Source organism: Triticum aestivum, chromosome 7B, assembly GCF_018294505.1.
Source record: "Triticum aestivum cultivar Chinese Spring chromosome 7B, IWGSC CS RefSeq v2.1, whole genome shotgun sequence".
Lineage (NCBI taxonomy): Eukaryota > Viridiplantae > Streptophyta > Magnoliopsida > Poales > Poaceae > Triticum > Triticum aestivum.
Genome location: NC_057813.1, coordinates 687,520,108 through 687,543,081, shown reverse-complemented (window position 1 = coordinate 687,543,081; position 22,974 = coordinate 687,520,108). Strand labels below are relative to the sequence as shown.

At 40.3% G+C, this 22,974-nt stretch overlaps 1 protein-coding gene across 1 annotated transcript; it reads left to right on the top strand.

Moving 5' to 3' along the window:
- The first annotated feature begins 21,086 nt into the window (after window positions 1-21,086).
- On the top strand, window positions 21,087-21,465 carry LOC123155920 (hydrophobic protein RCI2A-like). The gene is made up of 2 exons (XM_044574073.1): window positions 21,087-21,214; window positions 21,319-21,465. The coding sequence occupies exons 1-2, from the start codon at window positions 21,122-21,124 to the stop codon at window positions 21,454-21,456; spliced, it is 231 nt and encodes a 76-aa protein (XP_044430008.1). The 5' UTR covers window positions 21,087-21,121; the 3' UTR covers window positions 21,457-21,465.
- The last annotated feature ends 1,509 nt before the right edge of the window (window positions 21,466-22,974 follow it).

Below are 22,974 nucleotides of genomic sequence, written 5' to 3'. Positions count from 1 at the left end.
CTTAATGATCTTTAGTAGTTGCGGATGCTTGCTAGGGGTCCAATCATAAGTGCATATGATCCAAGTAGAGAAAGTATGTTAGCTCATGTCTCTCCCTCATATAAAATTACAAGAATGATTACTGGTACGTGTTACCGATTGCCTAGGGACAAATGACTTTCTTGTTGACAAAAGCTATCCACTTTTACTACCTTGCAATTTATTCGTAGTTTTATTCTCGCAAAGTACTCGTAGTTTTATTCTTGCAAACTAGTGTCATACTTGTTTTAGGTAAAGAAAACATCAAGTGTGCGTAAAGTTGTATTGGTGGTCGTTAGAACTTGAGGGGATATTTGTTCTGCCTTTAGCTCCTCGTTGGGTTTGACACTCTTATTTATCGAAGAAGGCTACAAACGATCCCCTATACTTGTGGGTTATCAGTCTCCTATAAGATGAAGAGGATGATTCTTCTTTCTTCAGGATCTTAGTGTGACGATTCATGTCGGCTTGGTTTTTGGCTCATATTCTAGTTCGGAAAGTCGGCTATAAAGTGACCAAATTGCTTGCACTTGTAGCACTTCATTTCCTTCGGAGGCAATCTTCTTGAGGACCTAGATGATTCATCTTCATCAACATTTGATAGATGTAGATTTTGCCTTTAGAGGTTATTCAGTATTTCCGTGAGCATTTCAAGTTCCCTTGTGATCGAGTGTTGATTCTCGACATCTTCTTCTTCATCTTGAGAGCTACTGTAGTGAGAAAGTATTTCTCCTTCACTTACCGAAGAAGTGTCTGGTTGACCATTTTCAAGCTCCAACTTTTCTTTGTGAATTGTTAACAGCTTCATGATCTCAATATAGTGAAACTCTTCGAAGTATGGTCTTTGCTTTATTTCAGCAGCGATTGAATCAAACAATGCATGAAGATCGCTGAGTAGCTTCTTAACTACATCTCTATCAGTGATATCAGTAAGTCCTCTTTGATGGAGCCTTTCGACAATGTTTGTCAAGTGATCTGTGAGTTCCATGGCACTTTCTTTTCGAAGACTTCTGAAGTTGGCAAACATGGCACGAAACATACCGGTGTGAGATTCTGTTCGGAGGATTATTCCTTCATGGACATTTTTTATGGAATCCCAGAGTTGCTTAGCAGTTTCAATGTCTCTGAACCAAATGAACATTCCACTAGATATGTTGTCACATATGATATCTTTCGCCAGTGCATTTAGACGAATATTAGCTTCATCTTCTGGAGTGGGCGTTTCTAGATGTTGAATTGTATATCCATTATCCACAATTTCCCATATTCAATACTGATAGCTTGAAGTCTGATTCTCATCCTTCCTTGCCAATAGACATAGTCATTTCCATCGAAGATAGGAATCCTTTCAGAGTGTGAGGATCTACCTACATACAACATACTCAAAACTCGGAGGTTGTTAGACCTTTAAAACACAGAGACGGGGAGTACTTGCTTTGATACCAATTGTTGGGACCGAGAGTATATCGATCAGAGGGGGGGTGAATGGGAGATTCAATAATTCTTATGAATGCTTCGCATCGAGCCCAACCATAGCGGCGAAAATAACTTGGTAGATATGAAACTTAAGCAGGTATTCTACTGAGGAACAAATCTTTCGATATAGGAAGCAATAATAGTTCGAGCATAGTAGACTAAGGGCTTGACTATCATGATGGTAATGCAATACACAAACAGTTGCAACAACATGAATGGAGACTATATGCAATCGGAGAAGTAAATGCTAGCAGAGGTGAATACATTGAGATATTGCATGAAAGATAACAGAGTTATGAAGCAATTCACAAGCGCAAGATAAATGCCCAATGAGTAAAGGATACACAATCATCACAGAGCACGAAAGATAATCCCTTAAAGAAATACAAAGTAAGTAGAATGAACCAGTGGTGCTCGATGATGACACATGAATTTGGTAGACTAATTCGTCCTTCTGCCAAAGGACTACGTCTGGTTGGAGGGACTTGTGATTGAACACATGATAAAACCTCTCTCTGTCCTATTCCCCTTCAACCGGGAGCTAATCAAATTCCAGTTGATTTCACTTGTGGTAGATGCTTATCGACGATGTCCAAATCTTCGACAGACTTCCTTCGCAAACCACAATTAGTCTTGGTTGCTGAAGATCTTGCTCGATGAAGACAACAACTCTTCAATACTCGAGCGGACACCTATCCGTCTAGAGAGTTCACAACTCTCAAGAGTAATAGGTACAAGAACTCTGTTGTAGGGTGGAACCTAGATGAAGATCTTTCATGAATTGGAGGGGAAACCCCGAAGAACACGATAAACACGAAGAACACAAGAGAGGGAAAACACTCAAATCAACTAGATCCAATCACACATGTGCTAGATCCATGAATACAAAGAGAGATACATCATTCAAATCCAACACAAGAAGATACAAGAGGTAACTAGTTCATCCCAATCATATGAGGAAAGAGGTCTTGAATCCATGGAGGATCTTCCCCAGATGGGGTCTTGGACTCCATGGGAGTAGAGGTAAGTGGATGAGCAAAGCTCTATCTCAAATAAGCTAATCCTTTGCTAACCCTAAATAGTGACCTAGGCACGAGTTATATAGGTGGCTGGAGGTGAGGGACGAGTGGAGGGGCAAAAGGGGCATTCCCCGGCCAACCCGCAGTTAGGCCCGTGCGCACGGGCTAAGTCAGCCCCGTGGGCATGAGGGTCCCGTGTGCATAGGTCTTTTGGGGCCCGTGTCCACGGGGTATCCAGGAACTCTCTAGATAGGCCGTGCGCACAGGGTCTTCTGGACCGTGCTTCTTCTTCCTCCTGCTCGCTCCCGTCTTCCTTGCGGTCTTCCCGTCCTTCTCCTTGGACTTGGCGAGCTTCCTTCTTCTGTGTGTTCTCCTCGTGGATGGTTTGGTTGTACTCTTCCTCTTGGACTCCTCCTCAAAGAATGTGTAGTTGCGCTCACACCAATGTATGCACATGAGAGAGGGGTAAAGTAGTATACCATCCTCGAAGGGTACAAGTGAACACGTGTAAAGGAGATGATTCACCTTTGTAAGCATGACGTAGATGTCACATGTGTCACTTGGAGAAGTGGCTCTTGACATGGTGGTGTCCATAGGATGCTCCGCATCAAACTCTAACTTAGAACTACTATGATGCTCAACCACTGTTTCAGGTTTTGTTCTTGGTTTTCTCTCAGTGGATTTTAAACTCAAATCTCTTGGAGAGAGGATGCTCCATCAATCTTCTCAGAAATCTTAAGCGGACCAGCCCACGGACAACGTTGGAGCAGGGTGGCTATTTATAGCTGCAGCCTTCCCTGATGGGAAATGACCAGAATGTACATGTGGGCTAGCCAATGGCCGAAAGACACTAGTCCAACGGTCGGAAATTTGAGCACAACAGTAACATTCCTTGCAGAGCAAGAAATGCTAACTCCTCAGTCCGAAAGATATCTCTTGCAGCACCGAAGAACTACGTCTTCTGATGACAGGTAATCATTCAGAGCATAAAGAGATTTCTCTCAGTCTTGCATAGGTTTGGGCTAAGCAACACAGCGGATCTAATCTTCGAGCACCTATACCACTCTTAATAGTACAGAGGTCATGTGACTCAAGAAAGAGAAGAAGAACAGTGAAATGAATGCTACGTCTTCACTTCGCCTTTGACCTTCTCAGATGCAGTCAATTTTCTTCGGACGAACACAGAACCAATTTCTTAATGCCAGCAATAAATTTCAAGGGGTCAACTTCTTCACATCAATCTTCTCTCCTACAAGGCTTCAAAAGATATAACCCAGTTGAAAGATCGTGGATGTCGCCTAGAGGGGGGAGGGTGAATAGGCGTTTTAAAATAATTACGGTAGAGGCTTGAACAAATGCGGAATAAACCTAGCGGTTAATTTGTCAAGCACAAAACCTTACAACAACTAGGCTCACCTATGTGCACCAACAACTTATGCTAAGCAAGATAAGAAACTATGTGATAACAAGATATATGACAAGGAACAAAATGGCTATCACAAAGTAAAGTGCATAAGTAAAGGGCTCGGGTAAGAGATAACCGAGGCACACGGAGACGATGATGTATCCCGAAGTTCACACCCTTGCGGATGCTAATCTCCGTTTGGAGCGGTGTGGAGGCACAATGCTCTCCAAGAAGCCACTAGGGCCACCGTAATCTCCTCACGCCCTCGCACAATGCAAGATGTCGTGATTCCACTAAGGGACCCTTGAGGGCGGTCACCGAACCCGTACAAATGGCGACCCTTGGGGGCGGTCACCGAACCCGTACACTTTGGCAACCCTTGGGGGCGGTCATCGGTACCCGTCAAATTTCTCGGGCGATCTCCACAACCTAATTGGAGACCCCGATGCTTGCCCGGAGCTTTACACCACAATGATTGAGCTCCGAACACCACCAACTGTCTAGGGCGCCCAAGCACCCAAGAGGAACAAGCTCAAGGGTACCAAGCACCCAAGAGTAATAAGCTTCTCAACTTGTAACTTCCACGTATCATCGTGGAGAACTCAAACCGATGCACAAATGCAATGGCAAGGGCACACAAAGTACCCAAGTCCTTCTCTCTCAAATCCCACCAAAGCAACTAATGCTAGGGAGGAAAGTAAGAGGAAGAACAAGAAGGAGAACACAAAGAACTCCAAGATCTAGATCCAAGGGGTTCCCCTCACATAGAGGAGAAAGTGATTGGTGGAAGTGTGGATCTAGATCTCCTCTCTCTTTTCCCTCAAAAACTAGCAAGAATCCATGGAGGGATTGAGAGTTAGCAAGCTCAAAGAAGGTCAACAATGGGGGCAAAAACGAGCTCAAGAGATAGGAAACCATTGGGGAAGAAGACCCCCTTAAATAGGTCCCCACGAATCTGCCCGTTATGTGCAGAATAACATAGGAGCGGTACAACCGCTATGAGCACCGGTACAACCGGTAACAGGCAATAAGCGATACAACCGGCCCACAATCGCCCAACAACCGCACCACAACAGAAGCTAGTCCGGTGGTAGAGCGGTACATGGCCGGTACAACCTCCGGACCAATTCTGGAGCGGTACAACCGCTCCAAACACCGGTTGTACTGGTTAACCGGTACAACCTCTCTATGGGGCGGTACAACCTCTCTATGTAAACATGCAATATCAAAACAGCCACAACTTTCGCATACGAGCTCCGAATTCGATGAAACCAAGTTTGTTGGAAAGCTAGCAACAAGGGCTAACACAATCTTGATAGAAATATCAATAAGAAGCAAATGAGAAAAGGCCCATAAGAAAATGGTGAGAACCCTTCCTTGGATAAGACCGGTAAAACCTCCAACACCGAAAACATCATAGAAGACGCATGCGAACTCCGTTTTCGATGAACTCAAGCTTGTCATCAAGATGACCATAAGCTCTAAGACTCACAAAGAGAACCAAACAAGAACAAAGAAACATGATGCAAGGATGCAATGGTTTGAGCTCTCTACTAACGATACGATCAAGCTACCAACTTGAGAGCCCCCCTTGATAGTACGACAAACGATCCTATAACCCGGTCTCCCAACTACCACCACGAGACCGGTAAAATAGAAAACCTATAAAGGGCAAACCTTTGCCTTGCACATGGTCCACTTGAGCTAGATGAAGACGATCTTGACTCCCTCAAGTTGGACCACCTTTCTTGATTGCGTTGGCTCGATGAAGACTAGATGATTGCTCCCCCATAGTCCACTATGGGTGAGCGACTCTTCGGCACATCTTCACAAGTCCATTGACACCACAATGGATGGCAAGATTCAAACTTGATTTCTCCCCCATACTCCATTATGGGTGAGCCACTCTTCGTGTTGCTCCACTTGAACTTGCACACAGCAAACTTGATGACGATCACCACTTGATGTCATCCTCCATGGGTTGCATGGGATCTTCCTCTTGACGCAAGACCATGGAAACATACCTAACCCCACAAAGAACTCTCACGTAGACCATGGGTTAGTACACAAAGCGTAATGGACAATGCTTACCATACCATGGGAACACTTGGTCCCTCTCGGTACAACTTGTGCGCTTTGTGTGTTGATCAACTTGAATCACTCTCTGTACTTAGGCTAGATCAACCTTGAATCTTTCCAACTCTCTTCATTTGGATGATGTCTTGAAGGTAAACATGAATGATCACATAATCTTCTTCTTCAAGACATGCTTGCAATAAGCTCAACACTCACATGACCAATCTTTGGATAATTCCTTAATAGCACCTTGGTCAACTCATAAACTCCTTGAAACCAACACATGGACTTCAAGAAAAGCCTATGGAAAAAACCTTTAAATATAACTCAAGGCAACCATTAGTCCATAGAGATTGTCATCAATTACCAAAACCAAACATGGGGGCATCGCATGTTCTTTCAATCTCCCCCATTTTGGTAATTGATGACAATCACTTTCAAGAGAGTATATATAAGGAATTATGCATCACCATGCAATACAACAACCAATAGTGCATGCAAATGAGATGCAAATGCTAAGGAACAAAACCAAAGCAAGAGGAGACAACTCTCTAAACTTCTCCAGACAACTCTCTGAAACTTCTCCCCCATTGGCATCGATTGCCAAAATGGGCTAAAAGCTTAGAAGGCCAATATAAAATGTGTTCCTCCATAAATTGTGTATTTCTCAACAAGAGAGTGGAATGCAATACACATATCCAACGGTAAATACTTGGAGGAAGACAAACTATATTGAGGCCCAAAGATTGCAAAAGGAAGATATGCCACAAAGACATAATCAAAGAGAGAAACACGCAATCAAGCAATCAAAAGATACCAATTGAAGCAAGCTATCAAAAGATACCAATTGAACCAACTAGGCCAATGATCCTACGAGCCATATGAATAAAGGATATTATGATAAGAGCGGAGCAGTGTTCCAAAGAAACTAGAGAAGCTCCCCATGATTTGTGCACATCAAGAATTTTTGTATTTGGATACAAAGTGCACAAAATAGGATCATAGCTCCCCCAAAATCAATAGAAACTTACAACAAGTGCAAAGAGAGCATATAGGAAACTAAGCCTAGTACTTGCAACAAACACATGGTTAAGCAACAAGTAAGAGAGGCAACTTAAGAGTGGGCTCAACCAAAAAGATGTGTGTGGCTCAAGGCAATGCACTTGAGAAGACTAATGTACAGAAGAGCATTAAGCAACAATAAAGTCTTCAAAGAATGAGGAACACGGTGCAAGGCCTATCATTCCCACACACAACTAGCGAATGGGTTCACAAACTTACTAATAAGCATATAGAGAACCTATGCTTGTGACAACCCGCGGTGAAGATAGAAGATGAGAGGCTCATCAAGACGAGGGATACCAAAAAAAGATGGCAAAAGCCTCGTAAAGATAAGCAAGAGGAAAATAATCTTCACCACACAAGATGCAACGAGATAAGACCCGCACTCAAGCCACACACTTTCACGGAGCCACCAAAGAAATAACATGAGAAAGAAATGATGGACATGAAAGAAAGGGATATCAACTAGAGATGTACCTTCTATCAAGTGTAAAAGATTCTAGGTAGATGAAAATCATGATGATATCAATCCACAAAGAAGGATATACACATGAAATAGTTACAAAAAGGAAAGAACAAGATATCCACAAGGAAGTCATAAATATACCAATAAGAAATTTGCTTAAGAGCATAGCACATGGCTAGATATGGTCTTATTGTATATAAATGAATTCCAACCACACGAACATCAAAGACATCACAACTACCAACAAGAGATCATTGTTGGGATGCTTTGAGAAAGGAAACAAGTAACACAAGAAAGAATGAATAGCATGCCATGATACAACCTACACAAGGTTGATGCAAGAAATGTGTGCATGAAGTAGATGATGATACTTGTTACCGAGATACCATTGGAAGGATGTAGTAGATACCAATTGAAGGTAGATGGTAGTTCATTGATCATCCTAGCTTGACTCCAATAAGCACATGGTGGAAACACCTTCCTTGTGAGTGAGCCGAGCATTCAATGCATCTCCAAATGTTCCTAGAAGAACAACACAAACTAAACAGTACCCAAACTCATCGGGACCAAATAGTTAGAAACACCAATACATAGGACAAACTCCACATAAATATGTGCATATAGATATGAAAATGAATTTCATGCACATCTCATCCAAATTGATACTAGGTGGAGTTTCCGCTATATATTGAGTCAAAGAAATAAAGCATGCCAAATGAAATACATGAAGTAAACATGCATGCTCAAGACTTTCAAAACCCAAAACCAAAAGACAAGGAAATGCCAAGTGAAAAGGATACCAAATGGAGAAATCATCACTTGGAAGATATCATTAAAGATACATCAAGGAATGAGATATCCATTGATACACACTAAACTAAAGATGTCAAACTCCCAAAGAGAGGATGGTTCCAAACAAACCAAGCTCTCAACAAAGTTTCATGATGGCACAAAGTACCAAAAAGAAATGGCTTTCCTTCCACCAAAACACACTTGATAAGGATCACAAGAAGAGTGTTCTGAAGAAAATAGAATAGCTCCCCCACGAGTTGTGCATTATATAGGATTTGTATTTGAATACAAAATGCACAAGGTGGGATCACCGCTTTCACTATATCTAGAAAACACTAGACAAGAACAAGAAATAAACAAGATCCACAAGTGGTATGGAAGACAACGGGAGTTGACACAATCCTTGGCAAGAGAAAAGGCAAGTAAAACAAAAGCCAATGTAAAGATGATCAATAAATTCTACCACACATAAATGACTACCAATTGTCAAAAGACAAGAAGTAGATGGAAAGAATTCCCGGTGGTAGATAGTAAGGATATCCAACATCATCTTCACACCACACACAAGCAAATTGCAACTTGTAGAGCTAACATGCCACCTAGGAACAAGATAATCTACAATATCAACACTAGGTGACAACATCTCAAATGTACACATTTTCTAGGTTTATAATATGCACTTAGCATATTACTCCCCCATAAAATGATACCAATAAGAACTTAACAAGAGGCAATAAGAGGAACAAACAAGAGATAATTAATGGACTATTTAGAATTTGAATTTCTCACGAGAAATATACCACCAAGCGACTAGATAATCTTGTAATATCAATACTAGATGGTATTCCTCATGTACACACATTTATAGGATTGTGAGATGCACAAAGCATATCACTCCCCCAAAATGGGATATTCCATTAATCTCTCACATGAGCCAACTAGGATACAAACAAGAAGCAAAAAGGCTCAACGCACGACGCACATGTACATGATGTGCAAACCAACACACACATCTTGATTGCTCAAGATAAGCAAGTTGGAAGCACAACATATACAAAGACATGCAAGGAACAAAACCAAAACATGCAAAGGGGCAAGTAACTTTCAATGTAAACAATTTAAGTACAGGTTACCGCAAGGAGGCACATTGGATATAAGATAGAAACTTGACAACCCAATTGACTTGGCTTGAGACAACAAGAAAGATGAAGTCCCCTTAATTCTTCATAATGTAGCCAAGTCTCCAATGACCTCCAACAACACCTATTGATCAAGTTTGAGCTAGTTGGTCCCCAACCAAGTTGGGTCCTAAGAGATTAGTCACAATAGGCTTGGCTACCCAAATGGTCCTTTGCTTCAAACCATTTTGAGTACCAACAAAATTGGCAACCACATTGCCAACCTTATCCTTCCCAAGAGAATAGACATCATCAATAATAATTGGGTTGGATGAGTTACCAGTAGTGCATGAAGAAGCGAGGTGACCTTTCTCACGGCATAGGTAGCAACGTCTACTCTTCACTTTCTTCTCGCTTGGTTTCTCAACTTGAGAAGCATTAACTTGAGTCTTCTTGGGAAGAGGCATTTCTTCAACTTGAGGCTGAGCATGTGGTTGAACTTGTCCCCTCTTTCGTTGTTGCTTGACACTAATGGCCTTCTTCTTCAATGGGCAAGATCTAACATGATGCCCTTCTACTTTGCACTTGAAGCAAACAATCTTGGCCGAATTCTTGACTTGTTCTTGGCCCTTCTTTTTGTTCATCTTGGACTTCTTCTTCTTATTGGAGTTGAATCCAAGTCCACCTTTGTCATTGGGGGATTTTTGCACACTCAAGATATTGTTGAGTGTGGATTTCCCTTGATGACACTTTTCCAAGTCTTTCTTCAAAGAAGTGACTTGGGCCTTGAGCTCTTTGATTTCCCCTACATGGTTAGTCTCAACACAAGTACTAGAGGAAGTATAAGCTTCATCGTTAGAGCAACAAGGCAAGGAAAGCAATTCATCACAAGATGTGCCAACATTGTGAGTAGATGAATTACAAGGACTAGCACATGGCAATGTACTATTTTGACTAGAAGTAGTGCTAGTATCCACATGAGGCTCACTAGATGTTACCTTAGCAATCATGGCCTCATGAGCTATCTTTAGCACACTATGGGATAATAGAAGATCATCATGAGAGCTTGAGAGCTTTTCATGACTTTCTTCCAATTTCCCATAATTGAAAGATAGCACCTCAAGTTGAGCCCGTAGCTCAACATTCTCCTTCAAAATGGATGCTTCACAAGTAATAGAATTAGTAGCACAAGCATCATCATTAACAATAAGAGGAGAAGGCAACTTGGCAAGCTCTTTTAAATAAGAAGCTTCAAGTTGAGCATGAGACTTGGTGAGTTTGATGAGCTCACCCTTGATGACCCTTGAGCCATTTTCGAGGTGCTCAAAATCCTCAAGGAGTCTAGCATGAGCAACTTCAAGCTTAGCATTTTTAGTTTCAAAAACATTGGCCACCTCAAGAGCTCTATCAGTAGATTCCTTCACTCTAGACAATTCTAGAGCAAAAGTCTCCTCAAGAGATTCCTTGGTGGTTTGTTCAAGTTCAAGAGCTTGAGAGAGATCCGCAATCTCATTAGCGTAATCACGCCCATGACCTTCCATTTTATCAATGGTGACCTCATGCTCCTCAAGACGAGAATCCAACTCATCAATATATTTCTTGCTCTCAATAGCAATGGACATAATTTCCATGAAGTTGGAACGAGCAATTTTATTTTTATGAAGAGCTTTAAAAACCATTTCCCCCTTAATTTTTAAGGAGGCAACATTATCATTCTCTTCATCATTATCCTCATCATCATTAGCATCAACATCATCATCAAGAGACATATTGGGGTACAAAGTAGGAGATACCTTTGACGCCTTAGCCATAAGGCAAAACGCAATAGATGATGATGTAGGATCCCTTGAGGCACCATTAAACACCACATCTTGTTCCATGGAGTGTTCGGTTTCCTCTACATTGTTAGCACAACAATTCGAGGAAATAGATGCATTTTTATCATGGCAACAAGACATAGCAAGCATATCATCATGATATTTAGTCAAGCAATTTCTACATGATATGCAAGGACTATCAACACAAGCATGTGAAACATTTGGAGTGCTCGAAGTGTTAAAGCCCAAAGAGGGAGCATTGCAATAATATAGTGATGAAGGATCATCCACAATAAGCATACTATCATCATTGCAATGACCAACACTACTCACCATATCATTACCTTGTGGCAAACCACATGTAGGTGAAGTAGAAGAAGTTGAGAATACTATATGACCGGAGGTGGAGGGAGAACAACCATCCCCACAAATCTTGGACACACCATATTTATCTTGAAGCTTTGTTCATAACTCATGAGCATCCCGGAACGGCATGAGTTGAAATATAACTACATTGCTCAAAGCATCGAAAAGCACATTAGAGGCTTGAGCATTGAGATAAGAGTTTTTCTCATCCTCTAAAGATAATGTTTGGGGATCCTTTGGAGGAGAAAAACCCATATCTACAATTCGCTCTAAATTTGGGTCCATGACCCTAAAGAGATTAAGCATGCGAATTACCCAAACATCAAAATTTGTGCCATCGAAACTAAGAGTGTCAGAGAATCCTAATCCCCTAGTCGACATCTTTACTCTCTAGGTGGTAAAGCCTAATAAAGAGAGACGAGGCCCTGATACCAATTGAGAGATCGTGGATGTCGCCTAGAGGGGGGGGGGTGAATAGGCGTTTTAAAATAATTACGGTAGAGGCTTGAACAAATGCGGAATAAACCTAGCGGTTAATTTGTCAAGCACAAAACCTTACAACAACTAGGCTCACCTATGTGCACCAACAACTTATGCTAAGCAAGATAAGCAACTATGTGATAGCAAGATATATGACAAGGAACAAAATGGCTATCACAAAGCAAAGTGCATAAGTAAAGGGCTCGGGTAAGAGATAACCGAGGCACACGGAGACGATGATGTATCCCGAAGTTCACACCCTTGCGGATGCTAATCTCCGTTTGGAGCGGTGTGGAGGCACAATGCTCCCCAAGAATCCACTAGGGCCACCGTAATCTCCTCACGCCCTCGCACAATGCAAGATGCCGTGATTCCACTAAGGGACCCTTGAGGGCGGTCACCGAACCCGTACAAATGGCGACCCTTGGGGGCGGTCACCGAACCCGTACACTTTGGCAACCCTTGGGGGCGGTCACCAGTACCCGTCAAATTGCTCGGGGCGATCTCCACAACCTAATTGGAGACCCCGATGCTTGCCTGGAGCTTTACACCACAATGATTGAGCTCCGAACACCACCAACTGTCTAGGGCGCCCAAGCACCCAAGAGGAACAAGCTCAAGGGTACCAAGCACCCAAGAGTAATAAGCTTCTCAACTTGTAACTTCCACGTATCACCGTGGAGAACTCAAACCGATGCACAAATGCAATGGCAAGGGCACACAAAGTACCCAAGTCCTTCTCTCTCAAATCCCACCAAAGCAACTAATGCTAGGGAGGAAAGTAAGAGGAATAACAAGAAGGAGAACACAAAGAACTCCAAGATCTAGATCCAAGGGGTTCCCCTCACATAGAGGAGAAAGTGATTGGTGGAAGTGTGGATCTAGATCTCCTCTCTCTTTTCCCTCAAAAACTAGCAAGAATCCATGGAGGGATTGAGAGTTAGCAACCTCAAAGAAGGTCAACAATGGGGGAAAAAACGAGCTCAAGAGATAGGGAACCATTGGGGAAGAAGACCCCCTTAAATAGGTCCCCACGAATCTGCCCGTTATGTGCAGAATAACATAGGAGCGGTACAACCGCTATGAGCACCGGTACAACCGGTAACAGGCAATAAGCGGTATAACCGGCCCACAACCGCCCAACAACCGCACCACAACAGAAGCTAGTCCAGTGGTAGAGCGGTACATGGCCGGTACAACCTCCAGACCAATTCTGGAGCGGTACAACCGCTCCAAACACCTGTTGTACCGGTTAACCGGTACAACCTCTCTATGGGGCGGTACAACCTCTCTATGTAAACAGGCAATATCAAAACAGCCACAACTTTCGCATACGAGCTCCGAATTCGATGAAACCAAGTTTGTTGGAAAGCTAGCAACAAGGGCTAACACAATCTTGATAGAAATATCAATAAGATGCAAATGATAAAAGGCCCATAAGAAAATGGTGAGAACCCTTCCTTGGATAAGACCGGTAAAACCTCCAACACCGAAAACATCATAGAAGACGCATGCGAACTCCATTTTCGATGAACTCAAGCTTGTCATCAAGATGACCATAAGCTCTAAGACTCACAAAGAGAACCAAACAATAACAAAGAAACATGATGCAAGGATGCAATGGTTTGAGCTCTCTACTAACGATACGATCAAGCTACCAACTTGAGAGCCCCCCTTGATAGTACGGCAAACGATCCTATAACCCGGTCTCCCAACTACCACCACGAGACCGGTAAAATAGAAAACCTATCAAGGGCAAACCTTTGCCTTGCACATGGTCCACTTGAGCTAGATGAAGACGATCTTGACTCCCTCAAGTTGGACCACCTTTCTTGATTGCGTTGGCTCGATGAAGACTAGATGATTGCTCCCCCATAGTCCACTATGGGTGAGCGACTCTTCGGCACATCTTCACAAGTCCATTGACACCACAATGGATGGCAAGATTCAAACTTGATTGCTCCCCCATACTCCATTATGGGTGAGCCACTCTTCGTGTTGCTCCACTTGAACTTGCACACAGCGAACTTGATGATGATCACCACTTGATGTCATCCTCCATGGGTTGTATGGGATCTTCCTCTTGACACAAGACCATGGAAACATACCTAACCCCACAAAGAACTCTCACGTAGACCATGGGTTAGTACACAAAGCGTAATGGACAATGCTTACCATACCATGGGAACACTTGGTCCCTCTCGGTACAACTTGTGCGCTTTGTGTGTTGATCAACTTGAATCACTCTCTGTACTTAGGCTAGATCAACCTTGAATCTTTCCAACTCTCTTTATTTGGCTGATGTCTTGAAGGTAAACATGAATGATCACATAATCTTCTTCTTCAAGACATGCTTGCAATAAGCTCAACACTCACATGACCAATCTTTGGATAATTCCTTAATAGCACCTTGGTCAACTCATAAACTCCTTGAAACCAACACATGGACTTCAAGAAAAGCCTATGGAAAAAACCTTTAAATATAACTCAAGGCAACCATTAGTCCATAGAGATTGTCATCAATTACCAAAACCAAACATGGGGGCATCGCATGTTCTTTCACCAGTTGTCTTTGTATCTCATATATTCTTTGGTGAAGTTTCTCGAACTTGACACCAAAGATGGTCCTCTCTTGAATTCTGTATGGACTATTTCTCTCTATATGCACTAGCAAACAAATCAGTCCACACATGTTTCTGTCAACAATCTCCAAAACATAAAAGGGCAAATATTGCACCAGCACATACTATTCTTTAGCACTTTACAATGACATAACTTATACCAAGAAGTAACATACTAGCTCTAAAAATAGGGTGTGCAATCGATAATTTTGTATTTAGTGTTCAAGTGTAATAAGGTGAACAAACCATGCATCAAAGTGCATTTATTACTCACGCTAACCGAATACGGTTAGCGATTCTTATTTAGTTTTGCTAGAGCAGAGGGAAGGACGATGACTTGGATTAGGTCGGGTCCCCCTGATGTGATAGAGTTGGCTCTACTAGATTAGGACATTCCGATTGAGTAATCGAAGGTTTTTCACATGCAAAAAGGAGAGTTTTTACTCTAAAGTTTGAAAAAATGTGATGTCTAAATAATTACAACCTCTATTTCGAAATAATTGAAGTTCTACTTTTGTCCTAAGTCAAACTTGTTTATGTTTGACCAAATTTATAGAAAATATAGTAAGATATACTAAATTAAATATACATAGTTTTGACTTAGGACAAACATATAACTTACATTTAACTTAGGACAAACAAATTTCGAAATAATTGATATATTTTCTACAAATCCAATCAAATTTAAGCAACTTTGACTTAGGACAAACTATAACTTACATTATTTTGACACGACAGAAGTATTTTGTTAAAGATGCTCTAGCTAACTAGAGTACTAATTTAGTTAGAGGTTTGTTTATCGGAACGAACAACAATGATACGACAGGAAGATCGGCTGTATCTCCGAGACCTCCTGTTTAGCGCTTCAAGTGCTAGACGGCCAACTAGCGCACACGCGTGCCTCCCTGGCTGGCTGGCCCAACTACACGAGCAACTTTCTTGTTCGCTCGTTCTCACCTTTCGCTCGCACGGTTAACCAGTTGACTTAATAAACAAAAATAGATACAATATATAAGTTTGGGGATTTTTTTATAAAAAAGTTAAGGCATTTGAAAAAATAAAAATAAATTCTGAAAAGTCCATAAAATTGATTTTTTGTGAATTTGAGAAAAAATAATAAAATTGAAAAAAATCACAAATATTAAAAGGTTTCATAAAATTTGAAATGGTCCACAAAATTTAAATCTTGAGGATTTTAGAAAATTTTGCGATTTTGAAAAAGATGAAAATTCAAAGGATGTTGATGAAACTGAAAAAAGTTTATAAATTTTCAAAATGATGTGCAAACTTGAAAAGTTCATATATTTGAAAAAACACATGAATTTAGAAAATTCAAGAATTTATATAAAAAATTCAAGATTTTTTGATAAAAAATAAAAAGAGAAAACGTAAGAAAAACTAAACAGAAAAAAAAGAAAAATTAAAACTAAAACCGACCTAAATGCCAGTGAAAAAAGGCATGTAGCCTGTTTGGTAACCACTCGGGTAGGGGAATGGAAGTTTGCCCAATGGTGTTTGTGAAGGGATTATGAATGGGAAGCATATGATGGGAATTAGCATGGGATAAAACTCTGCTCGCGAATTAACATGGTTCCGTGGGAAGAAATCGATGGGAATTTGCTTCCTTAACTCTCATTTCCTTTCCCATTTATACTCTCATTCGCTCTAGTGAAACATTGAACTTTTAATCTCCTTACCCTACAACTCTCATTTGCCATTTCTAATTCACGAACTAAACACACAGAAAATCCCACTAATTCCCACGAACCAAACACACTGGAAATCCCAGCCTAGAAATGGATGGTAACCTCGTAAAAGTGACCTCCTATGTGACGCATTTTGCGTCAAACAGCAGCTCGACGCACAGGGTTGACGCTTGACTGGGCCGGCCCACCAACCCGATCTTTCGTTTCCCGAGCGCGACAAAAAGAGCTTTAAAACCCACCAGCGAATATCAGGAATCGATCCAACAACCTCAGACTCCAACCACGAGCCATTAGCCACTACACTACACGCCTCCATCTGTACATAAAAAGTGCAGAAATATATAAGAACAGACAGTAGCGTTGAGATTTCGAAAACATTTTGAAAATATTTCTTGAAAATTGCGAGCAGTTTCAAAATGCCGTTTTTTTCTTATTCCATCTTTTTGGAAAAGTGAAGATGTTTTTCTAATCTGATTCAAAAATGAAACACGGATAAAATTTGCAAATCCCAAACAGATTCCAAAACCTGAACAATTTTCAAAAATGTTTCTGATTTTTTTTACGAAAAACACGAATATTTTTTGATATCACGATTTTTTTTGTTTTAAAAAAATGGAAAACAGGAACATTTATTTAATTCAGAAACAAAAAAATAAAACAGGAACTTTTTAAAATGCGAACAAAATTTGTATTGTACGCTTTTTTGAAAATGTGAACAAAAATTTAAACATGGCAATTTTGTTTTTGAATTTGCGTGTATTTATTACAAAATAATATATTTTTTGAAATTGCATACAAAATTTGAAAACTGGAACATTTCTGAAAACACGAAAAAAATTTGGGACCTCAAACAGTGGTGAAAAAACGAACAAAATTGAAAACAAGAACATTTTTCGAAATTGTGATTTAAATCCCGAATATCTTTTTGAATTTTGAGAACAAAATTTTGAAAATGAGAACAAAATTAGAGCATCATCATTTTTTAAAGAACAAACATTTTTTCAATCTCAAGAACAAATTTTGAAACGGAGAACAAATTTAGAAGAGCGGACAATTTTTTAAAGCATGAACATTTTTTTTCGAATCTTGGGAACAAATTTTGAAACGAGAACAAATTTGGAAACGCGAACAATTTCTTAAAGCAAGAATATTTTTTGAATATTGAGCACAAATTTTGAGACGGAGAACAAATTTGAAATATCCTGAACAAATTTGGAAGCGCGAACATTTTTTGAAAACGTGAACAATTTTTTTGTAAATCTGGTACATTATATGAATTTCGAAAGTTTTGCACTTTTTTGGGTAACGAGAACAAATTTTGAATTTTGAGAACATTTTTTTTGAAAACTGAACATTTTACGGAAACACAAACAAAATTTGAATATTTTAATAAAAAGTGGAGAAAAGAAAATGAAATAACAAACCAAAGAAAGGAAACAAATAGAAAAAACAAAAAAAGAAAAGAAATAAGAAACAGAAATAACTAAAAACGAAAAGAAGAAGAAAAATTCGAAAATTCAAAAAGAACATTTTTTAAAAGCAAGAACATTTTTTGAAAATTAAGAACAAATCTGAATATGCACTTAGTTTAAAAAGATGAAATAACATTGAAAAAAATAACAAGAAAACAAAAACGAAAAAAAAGAAAAGAAAGAAGAAATTAGAAAAAGAAACAGCAAAGAAAAAAGAAAAAAGAAAAAATAAGAAAAGAAAAAAAGAAAAACCGGTTTAGGGAACCTTCTAGAAGGTTCCCAAAACCAAAAAAACCGGCTGAGAATCTCTAGAAGTTTCCCAAAACCGGGAACACTAGAACACGTTAAATGGGCCGGCCCAAGGGAAGCGCTCGATCGCTGGCTCTGTGCGATGCGTCGACTGTTTGATGCAACTCCAATAGGAAATTCCCTCGTAAAAGGTTCCAACCAATGAAGAGAAGACAACGTTTCGATGGCCCACGTAGACTAGCGAACTAGTGGGGGTATTCGTCCCATACGGTTGCACTCTATTTGATGCCTAGGATTCATCGGAGACCTCCTATAAGACGCATTCTGCGTCATGTAAGAACCTGACACGGAGGGGGGCATACAAACTGGGCCGGCCCACATACAGGAGGTGGAAAAATAACGAAAGAGAAAGGAAGCCGGCGAGATTCGAACCTGCGACCGCCCATTCATGTGTGCGACCTATTTGCCAACTTGTCTGTCGAAGTCTATTGACCCAGTAAATGCAATGCTAAAACACCTAAATACGGACGCAAAATTTAACAATTGAAAAACAAATCACAGATAGATTTTCCAAAATTGGAGCAAAAGATTGAACTTGCGACCAACTTAAAAAAACAGAATAGATTTTAAAAAATACTGAATATTTTTTAGTTTTCAACAATATATGACGCATGAGAACAAAAATTTTCAAAATATTTAACATTTTAGGAAAAATGCGAACATTTTTCTAATTTAGAAAACAAAAAATTTATGTTGAGAACAAAATTTGAAAATGGGAACAAAAATTTGAAAAACCTTATCAACTTTTGAATTTAGAGAACAAAATTTGAAAGTGAGAACAAATTTTTTGAAATTGAGAACAAAATTTCAACATGGGAACAAAAAATATTTGAAATCCCAAACTTTTTCTGAAATATTGAACATTTTCTAATTTAGATAAAAAATCAAAATGAAATCGAGAAAAAAATTTGAACATGGGAACAAGAAATTGAATATCCCGAGCATTTTTTGAATCTACAGAACAAAACATTAAAATCAAGAACAATTTGAAAAATCCTAAACAAAATTTGAAAATGATCATAGTTTTTAATAGAATTAAATATGGAATTAGTGTAAAAAATTTGAAAATTTCAAATGTTTTCAAGTTTTAGAACAGTTTTTTTAAAATGAAGTAAACAATATTTGAACTTCTGGACATTTATTGAAATTTGTGAACCAAATTTGAAAAAATGAAATAATTTTTTGTATTTCTAAATATTTGTTAAAAATAAAAAGGAAAAGGAAAGAAACAAAGAAACAAAGAAAATAAAAAACGAAAAAGGAAAGAAAACTGAAAGAAGTATGGAAAAACCAGGAAAGTAACATAAAAGAAACAGAGAGAAACATAAAACTGGTTCACGAACCTTTCCTTACCTTCTAGAAGGTTCCTAACACGAGAAAAACCGACTGGAACCTCACAGAACCTTTCCAAAACCGCCCTGCACTGTAGCACATACTTTGCTAATAATTGGGCCGGCCCATGTTGATTGCTGGTCACTCCCCTCTGCGAAGTGTAGACAGTCTGCCGCAAAATGCGGCAGATAGGATTTGCCGATACATCGGCATCTCCGGCCAAACAAAAAACAGCGAAATCACTAGTTAAGGAGTATTCATTGTGAAGATCATTCCAATTTTTCAGGTTGTGACAAGTGGCGCGCTGCACGTGCGCCACTTATCGCAACCTGGGAATTTTCCCTTTTTTCGTAGATCCATTTATTCAAAACGTTTTATCTCTTAAACCGTGCGTCCAAATCTCGAACCGCTTTCGCCGTTAGATTCCTCGCGTCGAGATCTTCAAAACTGGATCCCATGTTGATAGTTTTTGACGATTTTTTTCACGAAAAAAACCAAAAAACTGGACGAAAAAACCGAACCGGGAGCACGGGTTGTTCCCTTTCCGAAAGAGGCACGCCCGTGCCTCTGACGAAATCACAACCGTGCCTCTCGCGGAAGCAAAACCGTGACTCTCGCAAAAATAAAATAAAATAGAAAACGCATTTTTTCCATTTTCGAGGAGGCACGACCGTGACTCTCGCGAAAGCACAATCGTGCCTTTCGCAGAAACAAAACCGTGACTCTCGCGAAAAAAAATGCGTTTTTTTCGTTTTCAAGAGGCACGGCCGTGACTCTCGCGAAAGCACAACCGTTTCTCTCGCGGAATAAAATTCGTGACTTTCGCGAAAGGAAAAAAAAACAAAAAACGCATTTTTTTTCGTTTCCAAGATGCACGGCCGTGTCCCTCGCGAAAGCACAACCTTGCCTCTCACGGAAACAAAACCCTGACTCTCGCGAAAGGAAAAAGAAAAAGAAAACACGTTTTTTTGCGCAATTTTTTTTTTTGAAAATTGTGTTTTGGTTGAAAAGCTAGGGAAGACCGGTGGAAACCAAAACATTGAAAAATCAGGGGGAAAACCATTTAAAAAGACGAAAACGCGTGCGAAAAAACAAAAAAAAAATCCGGAGGGAGCGCCCAGAGCGCAACACGTGGCGAATGGCTGAGAGCGCGCAAGTGACGTTGATCGTTGTGAGGCTCCCGAAGGAGCGCTCGTTAGTTAATTAGTTGCTCCCAAAAAACCGCTATCCCTCCATCTCAAAATCTGCATCTAGATAAATCTAAGAAAAAACTATTTGAGCCTGAGGTAATATATACGAGGAAGTGGAATATTCCATAAATTCGCACACAGCTACGTGCGGCCGCCGTGACGGCAAGGAACGGTCCCTCCGGTCAGTCAGCGACCCCAAGAGGCTCGCGGGTAATCGGCATATTCTTCCCACAGCCATCGTCCGGTTCCGCATCATTCCCGTCGGCATCGGCATTTGCTTGCTAGCGGCTGCCTCCTCTGGTTTAAAGCTCGGAAGACTTTGCTGAACTGAACCGAGCTTGCTTCTGCCGCCAGAGTTAGTTTTGCAAAGCCTGGGCAGGGGCAGGGCCGGGCAGGATGAGCTCCGGCGGCTGTTCGACGTGCCTGGAGACCGTCTTCGCCGCCGTCCTCCCGCCGCTCGGCGTCTTCTTCCGGTACGGCTGGTGCAGCGTAAGCACTGATGCTCCTTTCTGATCCACTTAACTCCACACCAGTTTTGCCTGAGTACGTCGTAATGATTGATTTGCTGAACTTTGTGCTGCTGACGCGTGCAGTCGGAGTTCTTCATCTCGCTGCCGCTGACCTTGCTCGGCTACGTTCCCGGTGTCATCTACTCCCTCTATGTCATCCTGAAGACGCCGCCGGAGCTGCCGAGCATCGACGGCGACCGCCCCTACTACATCCTCGCCTGAGAAGCTCCTTCCAGCATAGCGTGCGTACATGCTACTGTAGTTTAGCTCGCTCGCTGCATACTGTGTCGCCATTGGTTGAATTGGAGATGATTTGTAGTTAAGCTGTGTGTTACTTAGTGTGTAGCCGTACCTAGGAATTAGCCTCTGTTCTTTCTTTCTTGATTGGATTGGTGGTGTGCTGTATAATTGGTTCGGCTGTTGAAATTAACAGCTACACTCTCCGTCCCATAACGTATGACGTTTTTTGACACTACTAAGACTAATAGTTTGCAATGGATGGGTGTGAATCACGTTCGATGTGTACAAAGTGAAACAAATAGTTATTGAACTTTGTTCCGGTCTCTATTTGAATCGACGAACTCTTGTGGGAGTTCCGGTCTCTATTTGAAAAACTACACGAATACATTTTTTACATCTCACGAACATGTTTTAAACTTTTTCTGAATGGTCTGAACATTTTTTCAAAATTACGCAAAGAAACTTTTACGTTTCTTAAACTTTTTTTAATCTGCAATGCGCAGTTTTAAAAATTGAGTAAGTACTTTTTTTGAATTACATATATATGGAGTATATGCATATGTTTATATATAGTATTTACATAAATAAAAGTAAAACAGAGAGAAAAGAAAGAAAATCAAATCAAACAGGGAACAGAAAGACTGTCTTGCAACTTCTAGTGGGTTGACCCACTGGAGGCTCCTTGATTGACGAAGTGAATGAGCCCAATAAGACTGATATGAGTGGTTTTGGGAAGCTTCTGAGGAACGGTTCGTGGAACTTTCTTCGGTTTTTGCCGGTTTCTGGGAAGATTCCATTCGTTTTGTCCGAATTCATTTCTGTGTTTTTCTTATTGGTTTCTTCCTTTTATCTTTTTTCTTTATTTTTGTTTCTTTTTGTCTTTTTGTTCTTTTCTTTACTTTTCATTATTTAAAATACACCTTTACCTTTTTTCACACACATTGAACGTTTTTCATATATAGGTCGAATATCTTCTAGATAGACATTGAACAGCTTTTAAATTCATGTCGAACATTTTTTAGATACATGTTGATCATTTTTTAAATCCATGTTGACCATTTTCCGTATATAGATCAAACATTTTTTTAAATACATGATGAACATTTTTTAAAGAAATTTTAAACATCGATTGAAACACATATTGAACATTTGTAAAATGTACATATTTTTTAAACACATGTTCAACATTTGTCTAAAATTGCGTGAATTTGTTTTTCATTTTAATGATTTTTGTAAAGGTGATGAAAAGTTAGCTGCCATACCACATCTTTTTTTCCCAACAGATCCGAACCCACTCAGTGCCACCGAATTTGATTCAAACGGCTGCGCATGTCCCGATCTAATGGGTCGATTTTCTGGTGATCCTTGCACGCCCACCTCGATCCTTTTTTCCGCTCATCCTGTTTCGTTCGATTCCTTTCACTTCTCCTGCTCGATCGATTTTCTGCTTGTCACATCGATCAATTCCACTTCTCACTTCGATCAGATCTACAGGCTACG